The 22,079-nt window shown below is 46.5% G+C and overlaps 2 protein-coding genes across 6 annotated transcripts in view; one reads left to right on the plus strand and one right to left on the minus strand.

Moving 5' to 3' along the window:
* ITGAE (integrin subunit alpha E) overlaps positions 1–22,079 on the plus strand; it is a gene marked incomplete at its 5' end in the record, with an annotated part of 53,640 nt that overhangs the window by 25,806 nt on the left and 5,755 nt on the right. For 4 of the 5 annotated variants that reach the window (XM_083587461.1, XM_083587463.1, XM_083587464.1 and 1 more), the window contains 12 exons: positions 620–841; positions 3,128–3,261; positions 4,844–4,971; positions 6,238–6,386; positions 8,329–8,460; positions 9,987–10,057; positions 11,761–11,893; positions 12,592–12,693; positions 14,162–14,241; positions 14,513–14,590; positions 15,416–15,482; positions 15,579–15,683. In XM_083587461.1, the coding sequence (XP_083443587.1) occupies positions 620–841; positions 3,128–3,261; positions 4,844–4,971; positions 6,238–6,386; positions 8,329–8,460; positions 9,987–10,057; positions 11,761–11,893; positions 12,592–12,693; positions 14,162–14,241; positions 14,513–14,590; positions 15,416–15,482; positions 15,579–15,683 (1,401 nt within the window). Of the gene's footprint in view, positions 1–619; positions 842–3,127; positions 3,262–4,843; positions 4,972–6,237; positions 6,387–8,328; positions 8,461–9,986; positions 10,058–11,760; positions 11,894–12,591; positions 12,694–14,161; positions 14,591–15,415; positions 15,483–15,578; positions 15,684–22,079 lie in introns of those variants that run through there. The other variant, XR_014541900.1, reaches the window with a different exon arrangement.
* On the minus strand, positions 16,905–20,517 carry HASPIN (histone H3 associated protein kinase). The gene has a single exon (XM_083587583.1). It carries the CDS (start codon positions 20,330–20,332, stop codon positions 17,435–17,437), a length of 2,898 nt encoding a protein of 965 aa, XP_083443709.1. The 5' UTR covers positions 20,333–20,517; the 3' UTR covers positions 16,905–17,434.

Raw genomic sequence — 22,079 nt, forward strand, 5'->3', positions numbered from 1 at the left:
TTTGGCAACTTAGAATATGCAGAACTTGCAGGTTCAACCCTCAGAATAAGAGAGCAAGAAGAACGTATTTTTAAAGAAGAGTGGGAAATATTTATTGAATTGTACACAATAATTGTACACAGCTGAAAAGGCTGGCAGCATTAAGATCAATTCAACAGAGCAAACAATATTTGATTGATGTAAAAGTGGAAAATTGATTTGAATGGTTCTAGTAAAATAGGCAGGAAAGTATGATGTGAACCATGGAAGGAGAAGAAGGGAAGCCGTTGGATATTTCAAAGTTTGTAAAAATGTTTGATTTGAAATGTAGAAAAATGAAAACTCAATAAAAAAATTATATATCCAAAAAGAGTACAGTGAAGGCATCTGCTATGCTAAAAGATTGATTTCTTACAAGAGCAGAATCAGGATTATGTGGCACATGTAACAGTACCAGTTCTGCAGATTTCAGCGATGGGGTAAGGGGATGCCTCAAGTAAACTGGCCCCAACCTGTTAAGGGCTTGAGTCCTGGGCTGGTAAATTCAGTTGAAGGAACCTCCACCAACAGGTGGAAGCCGCAGACAAAAAGCACTTTCATGCAACTTTCCCCTTTCCCCCTCTCTCCTGCTTTCTCCCAGGCCAACAACTTTACTCTACAGAGACACTTACACAGCCAGCTGGGGTCCCTTTTCTCCAGGTTTGGATTTGCCATGGCTAGCATTGGTGACGTGGACCAGGACGGTTTTGGAGATGTTGCCATTGGCGCCCCCCTCGAGGACCATGGGTCGAGCCCCGGCTCTTTTGGCAGTGTTTACATCTTTAACGGCGGCAAGGAGGGGTTGCGGGATCCCTTCTCCCAGGTAAGGGGGCCTTGTGGAATTGCATTTCGGAGAAAGAAAGAGGGAGACACTGCTTCCAGACGGCTTGCTTATTGAGCATCCCTCCTGATTTGTTTACAAGGAGATTAGACCATGTCGGCCATTTATTGAGCCTTCACTCTGCTTAGTTTGCAGAGAGAGAAGGCAGCAGGGCATCAAAGCAACATAGGAAGCTGCCTTATGCTGAGCTAGACAGTTGCTCCACCTTCCTCAGTCCTGTCTGCACCAGAGCTTTCCAAACCGTGTGTTGCGACAAGTTACTGTGTCGGCTGCAGTGTGCAGGTGTGTTGCGCGAATGCTCCCCACACTCTTCCCGGGACTGGAAAGGGGCTAGTTCATGGGAAGGCAAACTAAGGCCTTGGGGCCGGATCCGGCCCAATCGCCTTCTAAATCCGGCCCCCAGACAGTTCGGGAATCAGCATGTTTTTACATGAGTAGAATGTGTCCTTTTAATTAAAATGCATCTCTGGGTTATTTGTGGGGCCTGCCTGGTGTTTTTACGAGTAGAATGTGTGCTTTTGTTGAAAATGCATCTCTGGGTTATTTGTGGGGCATAGGAATGTGTTCATTAATTTTTTTTCAAAATATAGTCTGGCCCCCCACAAGGTCTGAAGGACGGTGGACTGGCCCCCTGCTGAAAAAGTTTGCTGACCCCTTTATGCACTCATAAACTGATGAGGAGGGAGAAACGAGAGAACCCAAAAACCAACCGTCTATCCCTCTATCGCTCTGCATTGTTCTTTGTGTGTAAAAGCCCCACCAGCTTTGTGTGTAAAAGTCTCACAAGGTCTGAAGGATGGGTGGACTGGCCCCCTGCTGAAAAAGTTTGCTGACCGCTGGCGCTGGTTTGACCTCCGGTTTGCTCGCAAAACTGGATTGCTGTGTCACGCGAAATGGTACATGTCTGCAATGTGTGTCACCAGCGTGAAACGTTTGGAAAGCTCTGGCCTACACTGACTGGCCATGGCTCTCCAGGATAGTGGTTTAGGCAGGGGGCATTCACAAGCCTACCTGGGGATGCTGGAGATTGAGCTTGGGGTCTTCTCTGCCTGCAAAAAAAAAACGCTCTGCCCTTGAGGTATATGACCCTTCCCCTAATAATACAGAGGTACCTCGGGTTACAGATGCTTCAGGTTACAGACGCTTCAGGTTACAGACTCTGCTAACCCAGAAATAGTACCTTAGGTTAAAACTTTGCTTCAGGATGAGAACAGAAATCACGCTTCGTTGGCGTGGCAGCAACGGGAAGCCCCATTAGCTAAAGTGGTACCTCAGGTTAAGAACAGTTTCAGGTTAAGAACAGGCCTCCAGAACGAATTAAGTTCTTAACCCGAGGTACCACCGTAAATCAAAATTCCTATCCTCGTGGCTCTGAACAAAGGGCTGTTTTGAGCAGCAACATAGGATGCTGACTTATCACATGAGTGAAGCAGTCGAAAATGGTTTTCTTGTTCGAAGAAAACAGTTCCCTGACTCAGGTCTCTGGGTAGGTAACAAAACTGGCCTTTGAGAAAGTAGCTTCTTTCCCACTAATGAGAGATAAGCTCGTGAGTACCAGCGCCTGTGTTGTCTCAAAAGTTGCTGGGCTGAAGGTCAAGCTTTGAGGCTTGCTAATTTAAAACACTTCAATGCCACTTTTTAAAGTTTCAGCTTTCCCCAAAGAATTATGGGTGCTGAGAGAGTTAGGAGGATGCCTCTGTGCCCCTCACAGAGCTATAATTGCAAGAGAGCCTTGTTAAACCACTCTGCATATTTTATCTTTGTGTGGGGAATGAGATGTCGTGTGCATGTGTCTCCAAAGCATTTTCAGCACCTTAACAAACTACAGTTCCCAGAATCCTTTGGGGGGAAAGCTCTGGCTGTTTAAAGTGGAATGATGGTGCCTGTTTAAAATGTATGGTATGATTTAGGTCTTAGAAGCTTCTAGACTGGCTATCTAGAGATATCGCCCTACCCTTTTGTTTCTCTATAATTGGAAAGGGGGACGCCCAGAGCAGTTGACTCACACAGAGTCAGACCGTGGAGCCTCTGGTGGTTATTTTGTGCTTGCCTTGAGGGGGGCTTTAAATGATTATGAAGACTCCTTTTATTTCTCATGGCACACTGGCTAGTCCCTCACAGCGCACCGTTTAACTGCCCCATGCAAGGGAAACCCTCTTCCATTATTTAATTATTGCAATTATATCCTTAAAAGATCTCAAAAGCGGTGTTTGTGGTTCTACCTAGGGTTCTATCTACCATTTTTCTATTTCCCTCTTCTTATTCCAGAGGATAACAGCTGCTCAAACCGGTCCGCCTGGACTCATGTATTTTGGAAGGTCCGTGGCTGGTGGATTGGACTTCACTGCGGACGGTCTCCCCGATATTATTGTTGGATCATTAGGTTCTGTTACTTTGCTCCGGTAGGTAGTAATGATCTCTGGGTTTTCTCCTGGGGAAAAGAGAGACTAAAACCCCCTCTGGCCTGCAGTCTTCTTGAGCTGAGTTTTTCTGTAGACAAAAAACATTTTTCAGCTGTCGGGGGGAAATGTGTCTGGCATCAGCGTGCCAAATAAATTCAGAGCTCACCCCCCTTTTCGATGCAGTCCTGAGGGTAGGCATGGGCTGGCAATTTGGGGTCCGTGCTGCAGGTGTTGGTGTGCATGACTGTCCAGAGTAAATTTGGGAGAGTTGGATGTTACAGAGCTGATCAAATCAGCAGCTTCTAGGCTAGGGATGGAGAATTTCAGCCTTCCCACCCTCCCAGACCAGGAGTGGGAATGTTTTTCAGCCCAATAACCTCCTTCCCTTCTGATCAACTTTTGGGGCAGGGCTGGGCGATTTATCGATATATCGCTCAAAGCTGGTTCAAAGTCCATATTGCGATATCAGTTTCATAGTTTTTGACCTGGCAATATGTTGCAAATCAGGATGTGTGTTAGGGCTGGACGATGTATCATCTAAAAAATAAAAAAAAGGTAAAGGACCCCTGACAGTTAAGTCCAGTCGTGGCTGACTCTGGGGTTGCGGCACTCATCTCGCTTTATTGGCCGAGGGAGCCGGCGTACAGCTTCCGAGTCATGTGGCCAACATGACTGAGCCGCTTCTGGCGAACCAGAGCAGTGCACGGAAACGCCGTTTACCTTCCCGCCGGGGAGGTACCTATTTATCTACTTGCGCTTTGACGTGCTTTCAAACTGCTAGGTTGGCAGGAGCTGGGACCGAGCAAAGGCAACTCAACCCATTGCAGGGATTTGAACCGCCGACCTTTGATCAGCAAGTCCTAGGCTCTGTGGTTTATACCACAACGCCACCCGCTTCCCTCTGGTTTCAAATCCATATCATGATATTGGTTTCATCATTTCTGACCTGGCAAATATATTGTGAATCAGGATGTCTGTGTGCTTTGCGAAAATCACAATTGGGGTGGGGATGGGGAACAGACGGACCCTGAAGCCAGTCAGTGCCTCTACATAGCTCCACCCTTATTACAGATATTGTTATATATCAGTGTATCGCGATGTCTAGCTGGTGATTTATTCCGATGTTGAAAACCAGAAATCGCCCAGCCCTATTCTATAGGAGGCTATTTTGTACACAAACACCCCTCTCTACTCTCCATCCAGCAAGCAAGAGACATTATCAAAGTTCAAGGACATATTTCCAGCTGGGCAAAGCCACTTAAAGAGGATGTGAAGCAGGGCCAGTGAGGGATGAGACCTAGGGTTGGTTCCAAGGGCCAGGTAGAGAGGCCTGGGGGGCCACATTTGGCCCAAGAGGTTCACCACTCCCCTAAACCATGCCCCTTTCACTTCCCCAGCTCACTGCCCAAATACCAACCATATTCTGCTCCCTCCATAATCACCCGGGCGCCTGCTGATTTGGACCGCTCTGCTGAGGCAGCCAAGAAAGGCAGCCGTCCTTGAAATATTATATGCTTCCATTTGCCTTTGGGGTTTGATTTTAAAGCTGAGCCTATCTTTCTTTCCCTCTTCTTCCATTTAGCTCCAGGCCAATTCTTCGACTGAAACCCACCATGCACTTTACCCCGGGGAGAATAGTCCATTTCGACGGCGTCGTTACGGCCAGATTGTGCTTCAATAGGGTTTCCCCTCCTGGGACCATGCAGACAGGTAATGAACACCCACATGGCAAGCATTTTAGCAGCACTTAACTTTAGCCCAACAGGGACGCAGCAGCAGCTGTGCCGTACAGTTGGCACTTAATTTTCCTCTAGCGGCAAACGAAAAGGAAGTTATATTTCTGCTGCCGTGGAGTACTCTAACAGCTCTGCGAAGCTACAGTTGGAGGTCAAGCAAAGGTGCAGTCCGCTCTCACTTTCCACTCAGACCAGTGGCGTAGCGTGGGGGGTGCAGGGGGGGCCGGCCGCACCGGGCGCAACATCTGGGGGTTAGGGCAAATCCACGAGTTAGGGGGCGCAAATCCACGGGTTAGGGGGCGCAAATTACTTGCCTTGCCCCGGGTGCTGACAACCCACGCTACGCCACTGACTCAGACTCTGTATTTTGGATGAATCTGCCATGTCAATTTCTCTCTGCTTCTCACACACACCCCTACCCCAATTCTTAAACTCTGTTCACATTTCTGTAGGAGGTTGCAGATTATTCATTCGGTGCCCTTTTAAAATGTGTGGGGGGGGGGTTTTGGGTGGGTTACACTGGCGCCTTGGTTCTCAAAAACCCAGAAGTAAGTGTTCCGGTTTCTGAACATTTTTTGGAAGCCGCACGTCCGATGCGATTGTCGGCTGTTGTTTCCGGGGCGCCTGTACCAATCAGAAGCTGCGCTTTGGTTTTCGAACATTTTGGAAGTCAAACAAACTTCCAGAACAGATTAAGTTTGAGAACCAAGGGATATATACACAAATAAAGCTGTACTTGATGGATGAAAGGATATGTGATATCTGACATGACTGAGAATTGTAGAGCCAGAGACGGAGAACTTTAAAGCCTTAAAATCGAGATGTGGAAAATATGGAAACAACGAGGAGAGGCAGGATTGAGATTTGGAGATATGCTTCAAGGTCCAGACTATGGGAAGCCCCGAAAAATTAATAATTCTGATTTGGATGATAATCTGGTCGTTTTTTATTTTAGTTTTTTATTTTAATTGATTGTAATTTGATATGTTAATTGGATGTTTTTTATTGGAAAATTAATAGAAACGATTTAACATAAGTTTGAGAACCAAGGTACCACTGTATTGGGTTGTTCTTGTTTTTATTTTGATTATGTATTTTGCGTTTTTATGTTGTGATTTTATCCTGTGAAACACCCTGAGACCTGCAGGTACAGGGCAGTATAACAACAACAATAATTTTTTAATCCCTGGACTTTTTTCACCATCCTCCCCGCTGCCAAGCGTTTCTTCCTTTCTCCTAGGGCTGCCCCACCTCCTTCTTCGCTACACTGTGGATTTAGATGTTGAGATGGAAAAGAAGAGGGTGCAGTTTGAGGACCAAACATTCTCCAGCAGCAGTGAGATCTCCTACGCTGGGGATTCTTGTCCCGAACTGCAGCTCCACATCCTGGTGAGTGCAAGGAGAAAGCGAGTTCTACGCTGTGGGCGCCCACCCAAGCAGCAGCTAAAATTGGGGGGAGGGACACCGTGGTGGAAATCCCCCAAGTCATAAACGTTGGCCTGAGAGCACCATCTTTGCTGCAAAGTCAAAGTGCATCAAGGATAGATCTGTCACTAGCTGAACCACGCCTCCATGTCTAGAAGCAATCTACCTGTTAGTTTCAAATGTTGGGGACAATCAGCAGGGAAGGGCTACCTGTATTTGAGCTTCCCAGTGCTATCTGCCTGGAGAATGTTCCGTGGGGTCTGATCTGTAGTTTAGGTTAGCAGAAGCGCCGTAGGCAGGTTCATTTTTTAAAAAATGATTTTTATTAACTTTCAATTTAACAATTTAACAATCACATCATTATTTTCCACTTTACTCTCTGGCTCCCTAGAGCCTATTGACTTCCTTCCCTCCCATCTCTTGGCTTTTAAAATTAACCTTTATGTCCAGCATTTTATACATTTTTCAAATCCGATTAATTTCATAACAAAATACCTCAAAATTTAAATAAGTATAAAAAGGGAGGAAAAAAAGGGATAAATAAGTATAAAAAGGGAGCTTACAATGTTTTTCCAAATATCATATAAATTTACTCCAGTCCTTTTGGAATACTTGATCTTGCTGGTTTCAGATTTTTCCCGTCAGTTTTTCCAATTCTGCAAAGTCCATCATCTTAATCTGCCACTCTTCTTTCATTGGTACCTTCTTGTTGTTTCCATTTTGGGGCTGAAAGAGTTCTTGCTGCTGTTGTTGCATACATAAACAATATTTTATCTTCTCTATCTTCTCTTAGTATCTCTTCACCTACTATACCCAATAAAAAGGCTTCTGGTTTTTTAACAAAAGTGTTTTTAAACAATTTTTTTAACTCATTATATATCATTTCCCAGAAAGCCTTTGCTTCTTTACAAGTCCACCACATATGGTAAAAGATACCTTCCTTTTCTTTACATTTCCAACATTCATTAGTTCTTGTCCTATATATTTTGGCAAGTTTTGATGGTGTTAGATACCATCTATACATCATTTTCATGACATTTTCTTTAAGTGCACTGCATGCAGAGAAATCTCAATTCAGAACCATGTGGACTGGCACCTTGTTTTTAGTTTTAAATGAAGAGCTGTATATTGTGTGCTCTGTTGGAATGAGGGGGGAAAGTTAATTCATTTGATGTTCAAAGGTAAACCTGCCTAATTTGCAGATTCCGAAACAGTATTTGGACTGCAACAAAGACATCCTTTAAAAACCACACTTCTCGAAATCTTGCGATGCACTTTTCGGGCTAAGTATTGTTTACAAAAATGCATGCACTAGGGTAAAGTGTGCCTAACAGGCATGTATTAGTGAAAACAACATATGGAAATGGGGGGGGGGAGGGAATGCAAAATTGTGTAGAGTTGTGCGCAAACTTGCATACAAAAATGAGTGTGTTCAGAGAAATTCGCACTATAAAATGCTGAAGAATTTGGAAATTGCAAAGTGAGAGAAACCAAAAACCGATAGGTTCACCCATCCCTCGTGCTTTGATGATTAAAAAGAGCTGCGTCTTGAGCTTGACCAGAGCAGGAATAAAACTAGAAAGCTGTGTTCAGCTGGGTCGGACTATTTGATCATAGGAACAAAGGAAGTGTCCACTCGTGTCTCATGCCAGTCAAGCAAAAAGGCAAATTAAAGGCACATTTCCAGCCAGGAAAATGGACTCAGTGAGGATGCCAAGCTGAGCTCGTGAGAGGTGTGGTCTGAGGAGAGAGGGTGTGGTTAAGGAGGAGGTGTGGTTTTGGGGAGAGTCCCGGGGGCCGGATGGAGAGATCTGGAGGACCGCATTCAGCCCTTGGGCCTGATGTTCCCCACCCTTGCCCGGCTTGCTTGCAAACTCATCTGTCCCTTTTTCAACTTCAATATCAGCCCTGCACTGATGACTGCTACTCCGACATTACTCTCTGCCTCACTTACGAGCTTCATGACCCTGACGGAAAAGTCCTGGACCACCCCAAGCCTATGCTTGATATGTATCAGAAACCTGAAGTGGATTTCCAGGTAACAAGATATAAATAATGTTTTTTTAGGGGACTTAACTTTGTCTAAGGGACACGGGTGGCGCTGTGGGTTAAACCACAGAGCCTAGGACTTGCCGATCAGAAGGTCGGCGGTTTGAATCCCCGCGACAGGGTGAGCTCCCGTTGCTCGGTCCCAGCTCCTGCCAACCTAGCAGTTCGAAAGCACATCAAAGTGTAAGTAGATAAATAGCTACTGCTCCAGCGGGAAGGTAAACGGCGTTTCCGTGCGCTGCTCTGGTTCGCCAGAAGCAGCTTAGTCCTGCTGGCCACATGACCCGGAAGCTGTCTGCGGACAAACGCCGGCTCCCTCGGCCAGTAAAGCGAGATGAGCGCCGCAACCCCAGAGTTGGTCATGACTGGACCTAATGGTCAGAGATTCCTTTACCTTTAACTTTGTCTAATCTTTATACTGCAAACTGCCCTGTGAGCTTTGGATGAAGGGTGGTATAATAAAAATAATAATAATAATAAAAAAAAAAATCTGTTAATTTGTGGTAGAGTGCCCAAGAGTGCTTCTGTGTGGTGTTGAAGCTTAAACTGAGGACTCAGCTACACTGCGAATAAAACATTTTAGGTGTTGTAAAGTGCATTATACAAATGTGACACTAGATGGCGATGATGAGCTACGGCAAATTCAATGTATTTTTCCAAACATTTTTTTTAAAAAAAAGGATTTTCACAACTTTTTTATAGATTCCACCAGAGAAAGGCACCTGGAAAGGTGTGTAATGTGGTCCCACTTACAGTTTTCTGGCTGCTGTTTGAGTTGTCTGAGCTCTGACCAAATATTATGGGAGGAGCTTGCATAGAAACCAAACTGCTGTCAAAAGTGTACTTCCCAACCAATAGAACCCAAGTCCAAAGTAGACACCACTGTTTTCCATATGCAATATTAAGGAGTTCAAAAAAACCAGATAACAAAACTAGGTATCTGATGCCAGCGTATCTGTCCATTGATATATGAATACTCTGGGCTCCAGCACCAAATGGAATGCAAAGCAATTAGTTCACTGGGTTCATGTTATTATTATTTGTTTGTTTCGTAAAATTTAAACACTGCTTGATTTCAAAAAACAGACAAACCTCAGAGGTTTATGAAAAGATCAAACAATAAAATCAAGAAAAAACAACAGCCATAGTTTAAAAGTTTAAATACTAAAACAGATTAAAATTGCCTCAACGTTCTAAGCATCTGGCTAGGCTTGCCAAAACAAAAATGTCACCATTTCTCAGAATGGCCTACTTTGCAGGACTGTTGTGAGTCTGGAAATGTGAGATGACGTGGGGTTGTCAGCCAACCAATTTCTACACAAAGTAGACCTAAGTGAGTTACGGCCATTAATTTCAGAGGGTCTACTCTGAGAAGGACTAACATGGGCCATTCCCATTCTCCTTTTGGGAAGGGTTGAGTTGCTTGGATTCTGGCTGGCTTCAAGAGTTTCCACAGTGATAAAGATGATAATGATATAATTTTCTTGTCCCTTTGACTCCCGACATCCCTGCCAGCTGCCAGTCGTGGAAGACTGTGGTGACAAGTCCGTCTGCACACCTCGCTTGAGCTTAGCTGTTGAAATGGAGTGAGTCTTCTGAATGAGTTTTTATTTTTGTAATGTGCTTTTGGCCATCAGATCGGGAAGGAAAACCCCATTTTGGGCCACATTCACACCATCCACTCTGTCGCAGGAACTCCCCCCCCCCCAAATCATTCAGTTTGTACAAACTACACACACACGACATACACTACGCTTCTGTTATAAATTCATAGAAAATCAACCATACATCGGATCTGCACCGTTCCACTTTTATTTTACTCCATGAAGGAAGGACTACAAAATGGGGAAGGTGTGATACAGGGTAGCCATAATCCCTTGAGCATACCAGCACATACACAGGAGCCCTGCCCAGTTGCTATGCCAACCCTGATGGTCCTAGGCAGAAGACCATCAAGGTCACAAAGAACTTTTTGTGATGTATCAATGATGTAGTTGTGATGCAGTTTTAGGGGTGCAGTTTGGGGGATTAGTAACTAATAAAAATTGGGGTCTTCTTTTGCTCTGGATTTCCATCTTGCTTCATCTTGTTGTGGGTGGGAGTCCTGTCGCGACAGTTTCCAGTAAAGGCCAAGCCTACAGGCTGCTGTTTTGCTCCAAATTGTCCTGTTTGGTGTCTTTGTTTTTTGTCCGAGGGAGCCCTCGGATTCCTCCGTTAACAACTCAAAGCGCTATATTACCACTAGTCATGGCTTCTTCCCCCAAAGAATTGTGGGAGTCGTAGTTTGTTGAGGGCGTTCAGAGTTCTTAGGAGCCCCACGTTCCCCCCACAGGGATACATTTCCCAGAGTGGTTCAGCAGTCAATCCCTCTTCACAGGGAACTCTGGGAATTGTAGTTCTGGGAGGGGAATAGGGGCCTCCTAACTACTCCCTTTACAAACTACAGCTCCCAGAATTCTTGGGGGGAGGGCGCCATAACAACTTAAAGTGGTATCAAAGTGCTTTTCATAGATTGTGTAACTGGCCTGAGCGACCCACCCCACTTAGAACAGGGAGAAGTAAAATCCATTCACTGAGCCTATGCTGTTGAGGCAGCGCATAAATTTAACCAGAAATGTCCCTTTCCAGACATACTTTTTATTGTGCATTCATGATGATTTGGGCTCATGATGGTATCATGGTGGTTATGAGTGATCCCACTTTCGCTACCATTTGTGGATATAATAATAATAATAAATTCTATTTATACCCCGCCTTCCCTGGCCAGAGCCAGGCTCAGGGCGGCTATCACCAATAAAATCACAGTAAAAACATAATGGGGGGACGGAGGAACCAATTTAAAATACAGTTAAAATGTAATTTTTAAAATGCAGCCTCATTTTTAAAAGTAACAGGTAGACCAAGACCATAAGGGGAGGGAAACATAAGGGTCAGACTGAGTCCAAACCAAAGGCCAGGCGGAACAGCTCTGTCTTGCAGGCCCTGCAGAAAGATGTCAAGTCCCGCAGGGCCCTAGTCTCGTGACAGAGCGTTCCACCAAGTCGGGGCCAGTACTGAAAAGGCCCTGGCCCTAGTTGAGACCAATCTAACCACTTTGCGACCTGGGACCTCCAAAATGTTGTCATTTGTGGACCTTAAGGTCCTCCGCGGGGCATACCAGGAGAGGCGGTCCCGTACGTCGTGATCTGGGCTGTCTGACAAAAGCTTCAGTTTTTAAGATGTCACAAGACCTTGTGCTGTTTTTACAGTGTCTGCGGGTCTTGAAATACTATCTCTTTTTTCATTACAGGAAGGAACTGGTGGTTGGCTCCACCAAGGAACTGGCAATGAAAATCTATCTGTCCAACAGCGGCGACAACTCCCACATGACGTCTCTGGTTGTGCAGTACCCTTCAAACCTCCATTATAAAAATGTCCAAGAGGTCATGTCTTTCTTTGAACTTTCCCAGTGTTTAACTGGTCTTCTTTACCCCAATCTGGGCAGGTAGGGGGGCTATAGCACATTGGCAGAACACCTGCTCTGCGTGCCTAAGGCTCCAGCCTCTCTACGTAGGGCTGGGATATGACTCCGTGCTGGGAAGCCTGAAGAGCCTCTGCCAGTCAGTGCAGACAGTACTGAGCTATATGACCAAGGGTCTCACACGGGAAAAGGTATATTCAGAATCACGAGGACAGGTATCTCAATTTCTTTTGCGCCCAGAAAGTCCCAGGCTCAGTTCCCAGTATCTCCAGGTATGAAACATAGATGGACAAATAGACTGACTCAGTATAATGCAGCTTTCTACTGAATTCAGAACCATGATGACTGGAATCTTGTTTTCTTTTTAGTGGGGGGGAGGAGCCACAGCTCAGTGGTATAGCATTTATTTTGCATGTAAAAGGTCCCAATTCTAACACCCGGCATTTTCAGTTAAACTGATGGGAAAGGCCCTTTCTCTGCCAGACCCCCTAGAAAGCTGGTGGTGGTCAGAACAGATAGCTGAAGGGTCTGACGTGGTATAAGGCAATGTCTCGGGTCCCTAGCTATTTCCTCAGGTGCACGCTGTATCAAAGGAGGTTTCTGGGACATTCTGCATTGAAGAAAGATTCCTATTCTGCCCCACCTCCCATGTCTCAACAGATTTCCTCTTCCGTCATCCACTGTGATGCACCTCAGCCAGTCTCAGTTTTATTCTCATCTCTGCGCTGCAAGGTTGGACATCCGATCTTCAAGAAATCTACCGTGAGTTCAATTTGTGCAGGCATTCAGCTGCTCCCTAGACTTCTGCTTGTTGCCTTTGACACCCATTCTCTGCCAGCCATTGGCTGGGCTGCTGCATGACATCATGGAATGTTTGCCGAACATTCCAGCTGCTCAGACAGTCACGAGAATATTGATATATGCAGCACCCACAGCGCTTTCTCAGAATGCCAGATGTGCCAGTCGGTTTGGCCACCAATGCGAGAGTCAAACCAAACAGCTGTTTTAAAGGCTGCCCAACAAAGCTTAAATGTGGAAGGACGAGTGCAGGGTATGATTATTTTGCTTAAATACTCATTATCTAGTTACAGGGTAAAGGTAAAGGGACCCCTGACCATTAGGTCCAGTCGTGGCTGACTCTGGGGTTGCGGTGCTCATCTCGCTTTACTGGCCGAGGGAGCCGGTGTACAGCTTCCGGGTCATGTGGCCAGCATGACTAAGCTGCTTCTGGCAAACCAGAGCAGCGCACGGAAATGCCGTTTACTTTCCCGCCGGAGCGGTACCTATTTATCTACTTGCACTTTGATATGCTTTTGAACTGCTAGGTTGGCAGGAGCAGGGACCGAGCAACGGGAGCTCACCCCATCGCGGGGATTCGAACCGCCGACCTTCTGATCGGCAAGTCCTAGGCTCTGTGGTTTAACCCACAGCGCCACCCGCGTCCCTAGTTACAGGATAAATTGACATAAATCTGATATCAGGAATCACAAGACAGAGAAACCTGTAGGAGAACACTTCAATCTCCCAGGACATTCTATACAAGATCTCAAAGTAGCTGTCTTATTACAAAATAATTTCAGAAATAGACTGGAAATAGAAGTTGCTGAATTGCTACTTATTACCAAACTTAAAACCATGGGGAGATCTGGTCTGAATAGAGACATTGGATTCTTATCTCATTATACATGATAAGCTGTTTTTAGCCATCTCACTCCTTGCTTTTTCCTGTAAGACCAATTGCAGTCGTTAACAGTCGTCAATGGGTTTACCACACCTATCAGCCAATCACCCATTTCCACTTTTCTGAGTAATACCCCTCCCCACCCTCTCACTATATATAAGGGTCTGGTGACTTCTGTTTCAGTGTACAGTGGATGCTCGGGTTGCGAACATGATCCGTGCGGGATACATGTTCGCAACCCATGTCTGCGCGTCTTGCAATTCCCGCGGGTTGCAATTTGGCGCTTCTGCGCATGCGCAAAGCGCGATTTAGTGCTTATACGCATGTGCGACTGCCGAAACCCAGAAGTAACCCGTTACAGTACTTCCAGGTTTCAGTGGTCCGTAACCCGAAAAAACGCAACCTGAAGCAGCTGTAACCCGAGGTATGACTGTATCTGAAGAAGCTCATGCCAATAACAAACTTAGTTGGTCTCTAAGGTGCTACTGGAAAACTTTTTTTACTCATTATCTAATTCTTGCTTTCTCTCTACTTTCATTTGCTGCACAGGCAAATTTTTCAGTGACCTGGCAACTAGATGGGAAAAAATTCCCCACAGAATCTGCTAACTTCATGCTTAACGTTACCAAGTAAGTGGTCAGTCTCTGCTGAAAACTATTGACTCGAACAGGGCAAATGATCATGTTCAGCGCATTACTTCTTTATGCCTGGTTTTTTATTAACGTGCATTGCCAAAGTAGATTGGGGTGAGTGGGTGAGCTAGAATCTCCAGAGGCCAGTAATTAGGTTGGAGAAGGCTGTTTTAGAGTCATCAGGTACTACAGAAAGCTAACAGTCCTGTTCTGGGGAAAGAGGTGGGATATAAATGAATAATACAGCTCATCTGTTTGATTTTCACAGTGCCAACAAAAACAGCACAGCCCTGAGAGAAGACCGTTCCCTGGGTGTGAAATATGCCATGAACGCTATCCTTACCAGGTCGAGTCTTCAGGATTAGCCAAAACCAGAATGTCTCTTTGGACACAAACAAATGAGCAGGACTTGGGCTATGCTTAATTTTTTAAAGCTATTTTTGATTTTGATCCTCTTTTGAATGTTGTGGTCTAAACCACTGAGCCTCTTGGGCTTGCTGATCGGAAGGTTGGCGGTTTGAATCCCCGCGACGGGGTGAGCTCCCGTTGCTCTGTCCCAGCTCCTGCCAGTCTAGCAGTTTGAAAACACGCCAGTGCAAGTAGATAAATAGGTACCGCTGCTGCGGGAAGGTAAACAGCATTTCCGTGCGCTCTGGCACTCATCACAGTCCTCCGTGCACCGGAAAACTGTCTGTGGACAAACGCCGGCTCCCTCGGCCTGAAAGTAGAGGAGTGCTGCAACCCCATAATCACCTGACTGGACTTAAACATCCAGGGGTCCTTTAACTTAAACACGTTTTCAATTGATAATTTTAAGGTTTTATTTTCTGCTTTTCCAAATGTTAGAGGGTTGTTTCTCCCCTCCCTTCAAGCTGTATATAGATTGTGTTAAATAAAATAAAAAGTAGTAAAAATAACTCCCAGCAGCCTGGCCAGTGACAAGTCAGGAGTCGAACATCTGGAGGATGCCACCATAAACACTTGGTATCCTAGAAAAGCCTCAGGGGGGGGCAGATCCAAATAGACCCAAGGAAGACCAAGGTGGCGTGAATGCAAGGAAGTGTGTGGGCAACACCCAAATTCCCTCTGCTCCTTGTGCGCTGCTGATGCTTTGTTTTGCAATGATCAAACAGCTGTCCAATTAATTTATTTTAAAAATGTTTGTCCACAGGCAGCTTCCAAATGTGTATGCGAGCCTGGATGAAAGATCCTCCCACAGCACCCAATTCACCTTTAATGTAGGTACAAAGCCGCTGTACTCTTCCTCTCATCCCTAAGGTTCACTGTTACCTGATGTCGGTGTTTTATATTTAAAAATATAAAAATCTTTGCAGATCACAGGGAACCAATTTGGGGCACAGCTTGAGTTGCGGATCTGGGTCCCTCACAGCATAGACAACCGCCAGATTGCAAGCATAAAGAACGTGGCAGGGGTGCAGGTAAGTTTTCTGGTTTCCTCCCACTTAAAAAAACAAACAAACAAGCACGTGTGAGTATAGCTATAAAGATATGGAGCTGCTGGGATGATAGCGCAGTGCCAGCATCTGCCCCACTGCCTCTTGAGGGGGCATTCCCCATCCACTGGTGGCTGGTTGCTCATTCGGGCTGCTAAGACAGAGAAGGCAGGGAGCCCAAACGGGGAGTGGAGTCAGAGCCAGCAAAAGCCAACTAATTCTAGCCCATATTTTTCGCTCCATAAGACGCACCTAGTTTTTAGAGGAGGAAAACAAGGGAAAAAATATTCTGAAAGAAACAGTGGATGTATGATTTTTGTGGTTCATGCTGTGGCCACAGACATGTGATTTGATGGTGAGTTTGGGGTAGCCCAATGCAAAAATCCTGAGGATCCATGGCTTTTACCTTCCCCCTCCCAGGCAGCCTCCTTTATCTCTAACATCCCTTATCTCTCTCCCTGATCCCTTGCCGATCAGCTGTTTCTTTTCAACACTCCCTTCCCTCTTGTTTGCCTTAGTGGCTTTTCCTCAGCTCCTTTTCTTCTAATTTCTCTCCCTGTTGCTTTAGTCTTCCTGTTTCCCCCCTTAGCAAGTTTGCTGTCTTTACCTACCAGGCAGCCTCCTTTATCTCTAACGTCCCTTATCTCTCTCCCCGATCAGCGGCTTTGTTTCAACACCCACTTCCCTCTTTCAAAAAAGAAAAAAAAAAAGAAAAAAGGATTATCTGCTTTTTGCCCCTGGGCAATTCAGCTCCAGGGACCACACATTCGCTCCATAAGACACAGACATTTCCCCTTACATTTTAGGAAGAAAAACGTGCGTCTCATGGAGCGAAAAATACGGTAGGTTGCCAGCTTCCATGCCATTGGTTGTAAGAAGGCAGGCTGAGGTTGGGGGAGCAGTTTGTGATTCCCCCAATGGACCATCCTGCACAGCTGTAGCTCACCACCACCCTTCAGCCCAACAGGTGTGTGTGGGAACCTCTGGCCCTCCAGATGTTGCTGAGCTACAACATCAGTCCAACCAGCATGACTAGTGGCTAAGGATCATGGGACTTGTAGAACAGCACCTTTTCTGTAGCCTGGGGATAAAGTAAAACCTGGCTAGACTGACGTGGTTCATTTATGCGACCTCTGGGTTTATAGGCTGGGGCGGGGCAGGTAGAGAGGAGAGCCAATGAACCTCAAGGGTCCTACTAAAGAGACATGGGTGTGGTACAATTTATAGTAGACAAACTGTATAGTTCCAACCATTACAAAAATACAGTCATAAAAAATATACGTACATACATACAAGTTGGACGCCATATAAATCTTTACCAATATAAAACAGTGCTCTTAACAGGTTTAATACTGTGAAAGTTAAACTAGCTACAGTCTGCGTGTTATTTTTTTTAAAGGAACTATAACATTGAAGGATAAAATCCTGCAAGATTTTTTTAAAAAAGATTTAGAATAAAGGCTTTAATTAAAGATGCATGGACCTAAATTCTGAATTAAATGTTTTTGAACTGAAAGCAATTTGGTGGAGGGGAGGTGTAAATTAGGCTGAAATCTATTAGACAAAACACAAACCAATTATTTTGAAGATCCATTGCAATTGACCAAAGGTGAAACTAAAAGTTGAGAGGAAAAACGCCTTATCTTTTATTATATACATAAATCATAAGAAATACCTGCGTGCTTACAATAGCACCCGAAAGTTTCACCATTCGACAACCACAAGGCTCGGTTTCGTCACTGAAAGAAACTGCTTGTGTTCAGCAAATCTGTGGCAGACTTGAAGCTGAGAACCTCCTCACAGAACAGCTTGAGCTGCTTCTGTGCTTGTTTCAAGGAGGAAGTTGTTGGCTTCCTCTTGTAAGACACCTCTTTCAGAAGTTTGTCTGCTAAATAGTGAAGCCACAAGACGTTGCTGTGGGGGAAGTAGTCCGCCCAGCTATTTGCGTTCTCCTCTCTCATCTGCCTGTAAATGTCAAACTGATAGTCACCTCTGCCTTGGAAGATCTCCTCATCAGTGGAGAGGTCACAGTACACGGTTAACCCATCCCTCTCCAGCCTGGAGAAGGTGTAGTCAATAATGTTGACAAGGATGCCATGGGTGGGGAGAGTGTGGGTCTCCCCATTCAATCTAAAGCTCACCTTCTTTAAGGTGGTTTTCTTCACCAGCACATTGCCCCAGTGGAGATCTCGGTGCTCAAAGTGCAAAGCTTCCTCAGCCACGGCCAGCGAAGCTGTGACTTGGTGCAAGATGCTCTTGGAGGCCAGCACAGAGTTCAGCTGCCGGTTCTGCATGTATTCCAGGTCCATGCCTCCATACTCAAACTCCAAGACCACAAAGAGCTGCCGGTCTCCAAAGAAGTCTGGCCGGTCGTTTTCAGACACTCTCAGCCTGTGGTATTCATCCCAGGCAGCCAGGAGATGGTCAGGGTAGCTGCCCTGGACACAGTGAATGGAATGCAAGCTGATAAACCCAGACGTTTGGTGAACCTCCTCATCTGCCAAAAGGCTGAGCTCTTTTGAAATGATGATCTCGGGTAAGATCTCACCGAAGGTCTTTTGAGGTTCTCCATTGACTTGGTCGCTCCCTTCAATGGGGATTATTTTTAAAGCTGTGAGACCCCTTTCACCCTCTGTCCTGAAAACCTCCCCAAAAACACCTTCTCCAATTTTCTCACACTTCTGCATCTTATCGGGGGTGATGCATTCCTCAAAGGAGATTGGGCCGTTCTGATGGCATTCCCTGTAGACTTTTTCCTCATCCGTTAGAACCATCTCTGACATGGCAGAAGAGGTCATGGACGACAGCAGAACCATAGAGGAGGAAGGGGATATAGAGTAGCTCAGTTTTTGAGTGAAGGGGGTCTTGGGAGTCTCCGTCACGGAAGGAATAGAAGCATTGGCAATGCTGCCGCTTAAGCTTTCCACCTCGGACAGGATGATCTTTTTCTTGTGGAGAGAAAAAGAAGCCCGGATTCTGCGCCACAAGCTGGAATTCTTGAATGAGCACTCTGGAGACAGAATTGACGGGGAAAGATAGTCTTCCGTTTTGTTGCATTTCAAGCGTTCCTGAAGGAGGGAAGGATCAGCCTGCCTTTTCCGCCCCAAGTGCCTCTTCTGCCTTGCTTTCTCAAGCTTCCCTCGTTGTCCCCATCGACTGATACTGAATCCACTGATGCAGGCTTTTCGACCAGTGCCTACGGTGCTACAGGTGGGGACCAACTTTCTGCTGGTGTCAGATAGGCCACAAAGAGAATCTGACTGCAAAGTATGTTGTTTTTTCCAAGAAAGCTGGACTACTGCTTGTTTTTTGGTGGACTGACTAGCCAACCAGTTTGGCACCACCCGACTGTCCAGGAGCACAGTGGGCTGAAGCTGGGGGCTACTATAGTCTTTTATGTTATCATTCCTTTCTTCCGAGACCGCTCCGTTCAGCTCACCAACTGCCTTTGGAGAACTGGTGCATGCTTGAACTGAGACACGCTGCCTCCTGTTAGCAAGAGGCGCTGCATCTTTTGGCAAGCAGAGGTAAATCTTGTCATCATGCAAATTGGCTTGTAGCTGGAAAACACCCGAAAGAGGCTCTTTTGGTGACACTGGGAGGCTCTGGCCATGATCTGCACCCGGGCTTTGACTGGGGCTCACCACATAACACCCCGGCGAGATTGTGAGCCCTTCCCTGTTTGGCAAAGATGCTCCCGTCTCGCTGCAGGAATTGCAAGACTGCAAGGCAGAGCTGCTTTTGAACAGTGGATGGGGTGAGCTGCTGCAGTGCGGCTGAAATAACGTCACGGGCAGAGGTTCAGCCTGGGAATCCTCGTGCACAGACCTCTGCTGTAGACTGGGGACATCCTCCAGGGTGAAGAGCTCCAAGCTGCCTCCCATCTCCCTGGCATCCCCATCCATCTTCATTGAGCTCAGCTCAGAGAGGCCATCGCCGCCGCCACGACAGCAGTCCTTTCGCAACACTTCCTGCAGATCGTCGGGATGGAAGCAGCAGGCGTAAGAGGCAGGGCTGCTGCTCCGCAGGACTCTCTCCTCGCCTCCCTCCTCCTCCAAATCCCTTTTCGCCAGCCACGGCAGCTCGGGGGTGCTTGACAGCAACGGGAACTGTATACTCAGCCCTCTCTGGACAGGCTTCCGGCAGCGCTGAGTGACGTTCCTGCGCAGCGGGGTGGGGGGCACAAAGGCGCTGGCAGCAGCAGGCCGGTCCCCGAGCTCTCCTTGCGGGGCCTTGTTCTCCTTGGCCCCCTTCCCCTTTTTCTTGGCCCTGCCCTTCCTGCTGGGGGGCTTTTTGCGCAGCCGGGCCTTCCTGGTGGGGGGCAGGAAATCGGAGTCTTCGGAGGAGGAAGCGGGGGCAGCAGGGGCCTTTTGGACAGACTTGGGTGGCAGGTAACTCAGGTCTCCGAAGGAGGAAGAGGCAGCTGCCTCTTCGAAGGACAGGGAGGAGGAGCAGCTGCTGCTGAAGAGGCGCTTGCGGTCCACCGGGGGCGAGATCCAGGGGGCGGGAGGGGGCAGCCGCCTCAGCCCAGCCCGGCGAGCGGCAGCAGCGGAGGCCGCGCCCGGCCCGCCTCGGCCTAGTCCCCCCCGCAGCCCCGAGTACGTCCTCAGCAGCCGGGCCCGAGGCTGCTCCATGCGAGCGGAACCAGGAGGCCCAGCCCGAGCGCCCCTCACCCCACACGGGAAGTGGTCGGCCGGAAGCGGGCGAGGGGGCGGGACCCTCGAGGGGCGGGTTCCTTCTCCTTCGCTAGGCTACGGAGCGGAGTTCGGCGCGCCCGCCACCATTTCAAAGCCAGCTCTCGCGAGAACCCCGGCGGAACTTCCCTTAAAGCTGCCTTTGCGAGAGGCTTCCGCGGCCACCGTAGCCAATCAGGAGCGGCGGCGCGCGGCCCAAGCTCTCGCAAGATTTTCGGGGAGAGGTGGGGTTTGCTCCTTTCCATTACTGTCTGGCCTTTCCCGTCTCTATGGTACGGAGCGCCGCCCCGCGCTTCTTTCCTCTTTGACGGCCCCTAGAGGAAAGGGGAATAGGGGCGACGCTCTACACCTTAGCGTCCTGTTTGGGTTCTTGCTCGCCATTTGAGGGGTCAGGCTGCGGAAAGCTGCGTTCAGTTGAGGGTGTGTGGCGGGATTATTCTTTCTGCTCCAGATAAATATAAATATAAATATAAAATATAAATGTATTATAAATATATAATGGGTGGTATGTACTTTTATGTACAGAACCATTGAAATTAATAGACGTTGTCCATTCATTTTTATGGGTCAACTCCTGAGTATAACTAACGCTGAAAAAATAAAATATTTCTTTTCCGTTTATTTCCTTTATATTCTTAATATTCAGGATTTCAAAGCAGTACGCATAAACTTCAAAGAAAAACCGTACACAACAAAAAATACGAATGCATCGTGAGAACAGAAAGCCACCTTAGAATGCCTGTTGAAACGTTTATATCCAGCTGCCTTTGCATCCTGACTAATGTTTCCCCCGTGAATTCCGCCCCCCTCAGGATTGCTTTGCACAGTGTCATTTTTAAATTGCTGGTACTAAAATGAATTCCAAACGCAGCAATCTGCAATAGGTGGCGCATTTAAGAACATTGTATTTTAATATTTTTTTGGAAGCCGCCCAGAGTGGCTGGGGAAACCCAGCCAGATGGGCGGGGTATAAATACATTATTATTATTATTAAATAGTTAATGCCCTTTGAAAGGATACATTTGAAAATTGCTAATAATTAGAAATAAAGTTTCTCATTACCTGCCTCCCCAGAGCTCACCATAAACTATATGGTTGAGCATTGTATCAGCTGTTTATCATTGTACTGTTCAAATAAACATGTAATTAACCAAGTAATTAAAGCCAGGCTGCCGAGGTCCCTGGTGTACTGTAAGACGAGCACCAGCAGCTGGAACTTTTACCATCTGCTAACTTTCTTTCTCCTCTGTACAAACGTATTTAAGTCAATATGTGTTGTTGGTGGTGGATTTTTTTATTATTATTTTTTGTAATGCCAAATTTATTCTGTTTGCCAAATTGTTGTTTTTTGTTCAATTTGACCTCCTTGGTCTGTTTTGTAAACTGCCTTCTTCCCCCCCCCCATCCAAATTGATTGTATTTCTATAAGAGGTGGATGTTTGTTGTCCCCAGTTTATTATTACTGGCAAGAGGTACTGCTAGAATCAGCCCTACACTTGTAACAGGGGCATAAGAATTCTGGACTACAGGGTAGCAATAAAACACTTTTTTAAAAATGCTTTTTGGTGGAGAGGGCTTGTGTTCCTATCTATGGGCCCTTTGAGGATTAAGACAAATTCATGGCGGATCAGGCTTTCAGTTGGCCACAGGCTATGATGCCCACCTCCACTGTCAGATTCAGACCAGC

The sequence above is a fragment of the Podarcis filfolensis genome (genome assembly GCF_964270895.1).
Source record: "Podarcis filfolensis genome assembly, chromosome: 15".
Lineage (NCBI taxonomy): Eukaryota > Metazoa > Chordata > Lepidosauria > Squamata > Lacertidae > Podarcis > Podarcis filfolensis.

Bases quoted from the DNA above. Each gene is read 5' to 3' on its own strand.
- HASPIN (XM_083587583.1), bottom strand. From the start codon at position 20,332: ATGGAGCAGCCTCGGGCCCGGCTGCTGAGGACGTACTCGGGGCTGCGG.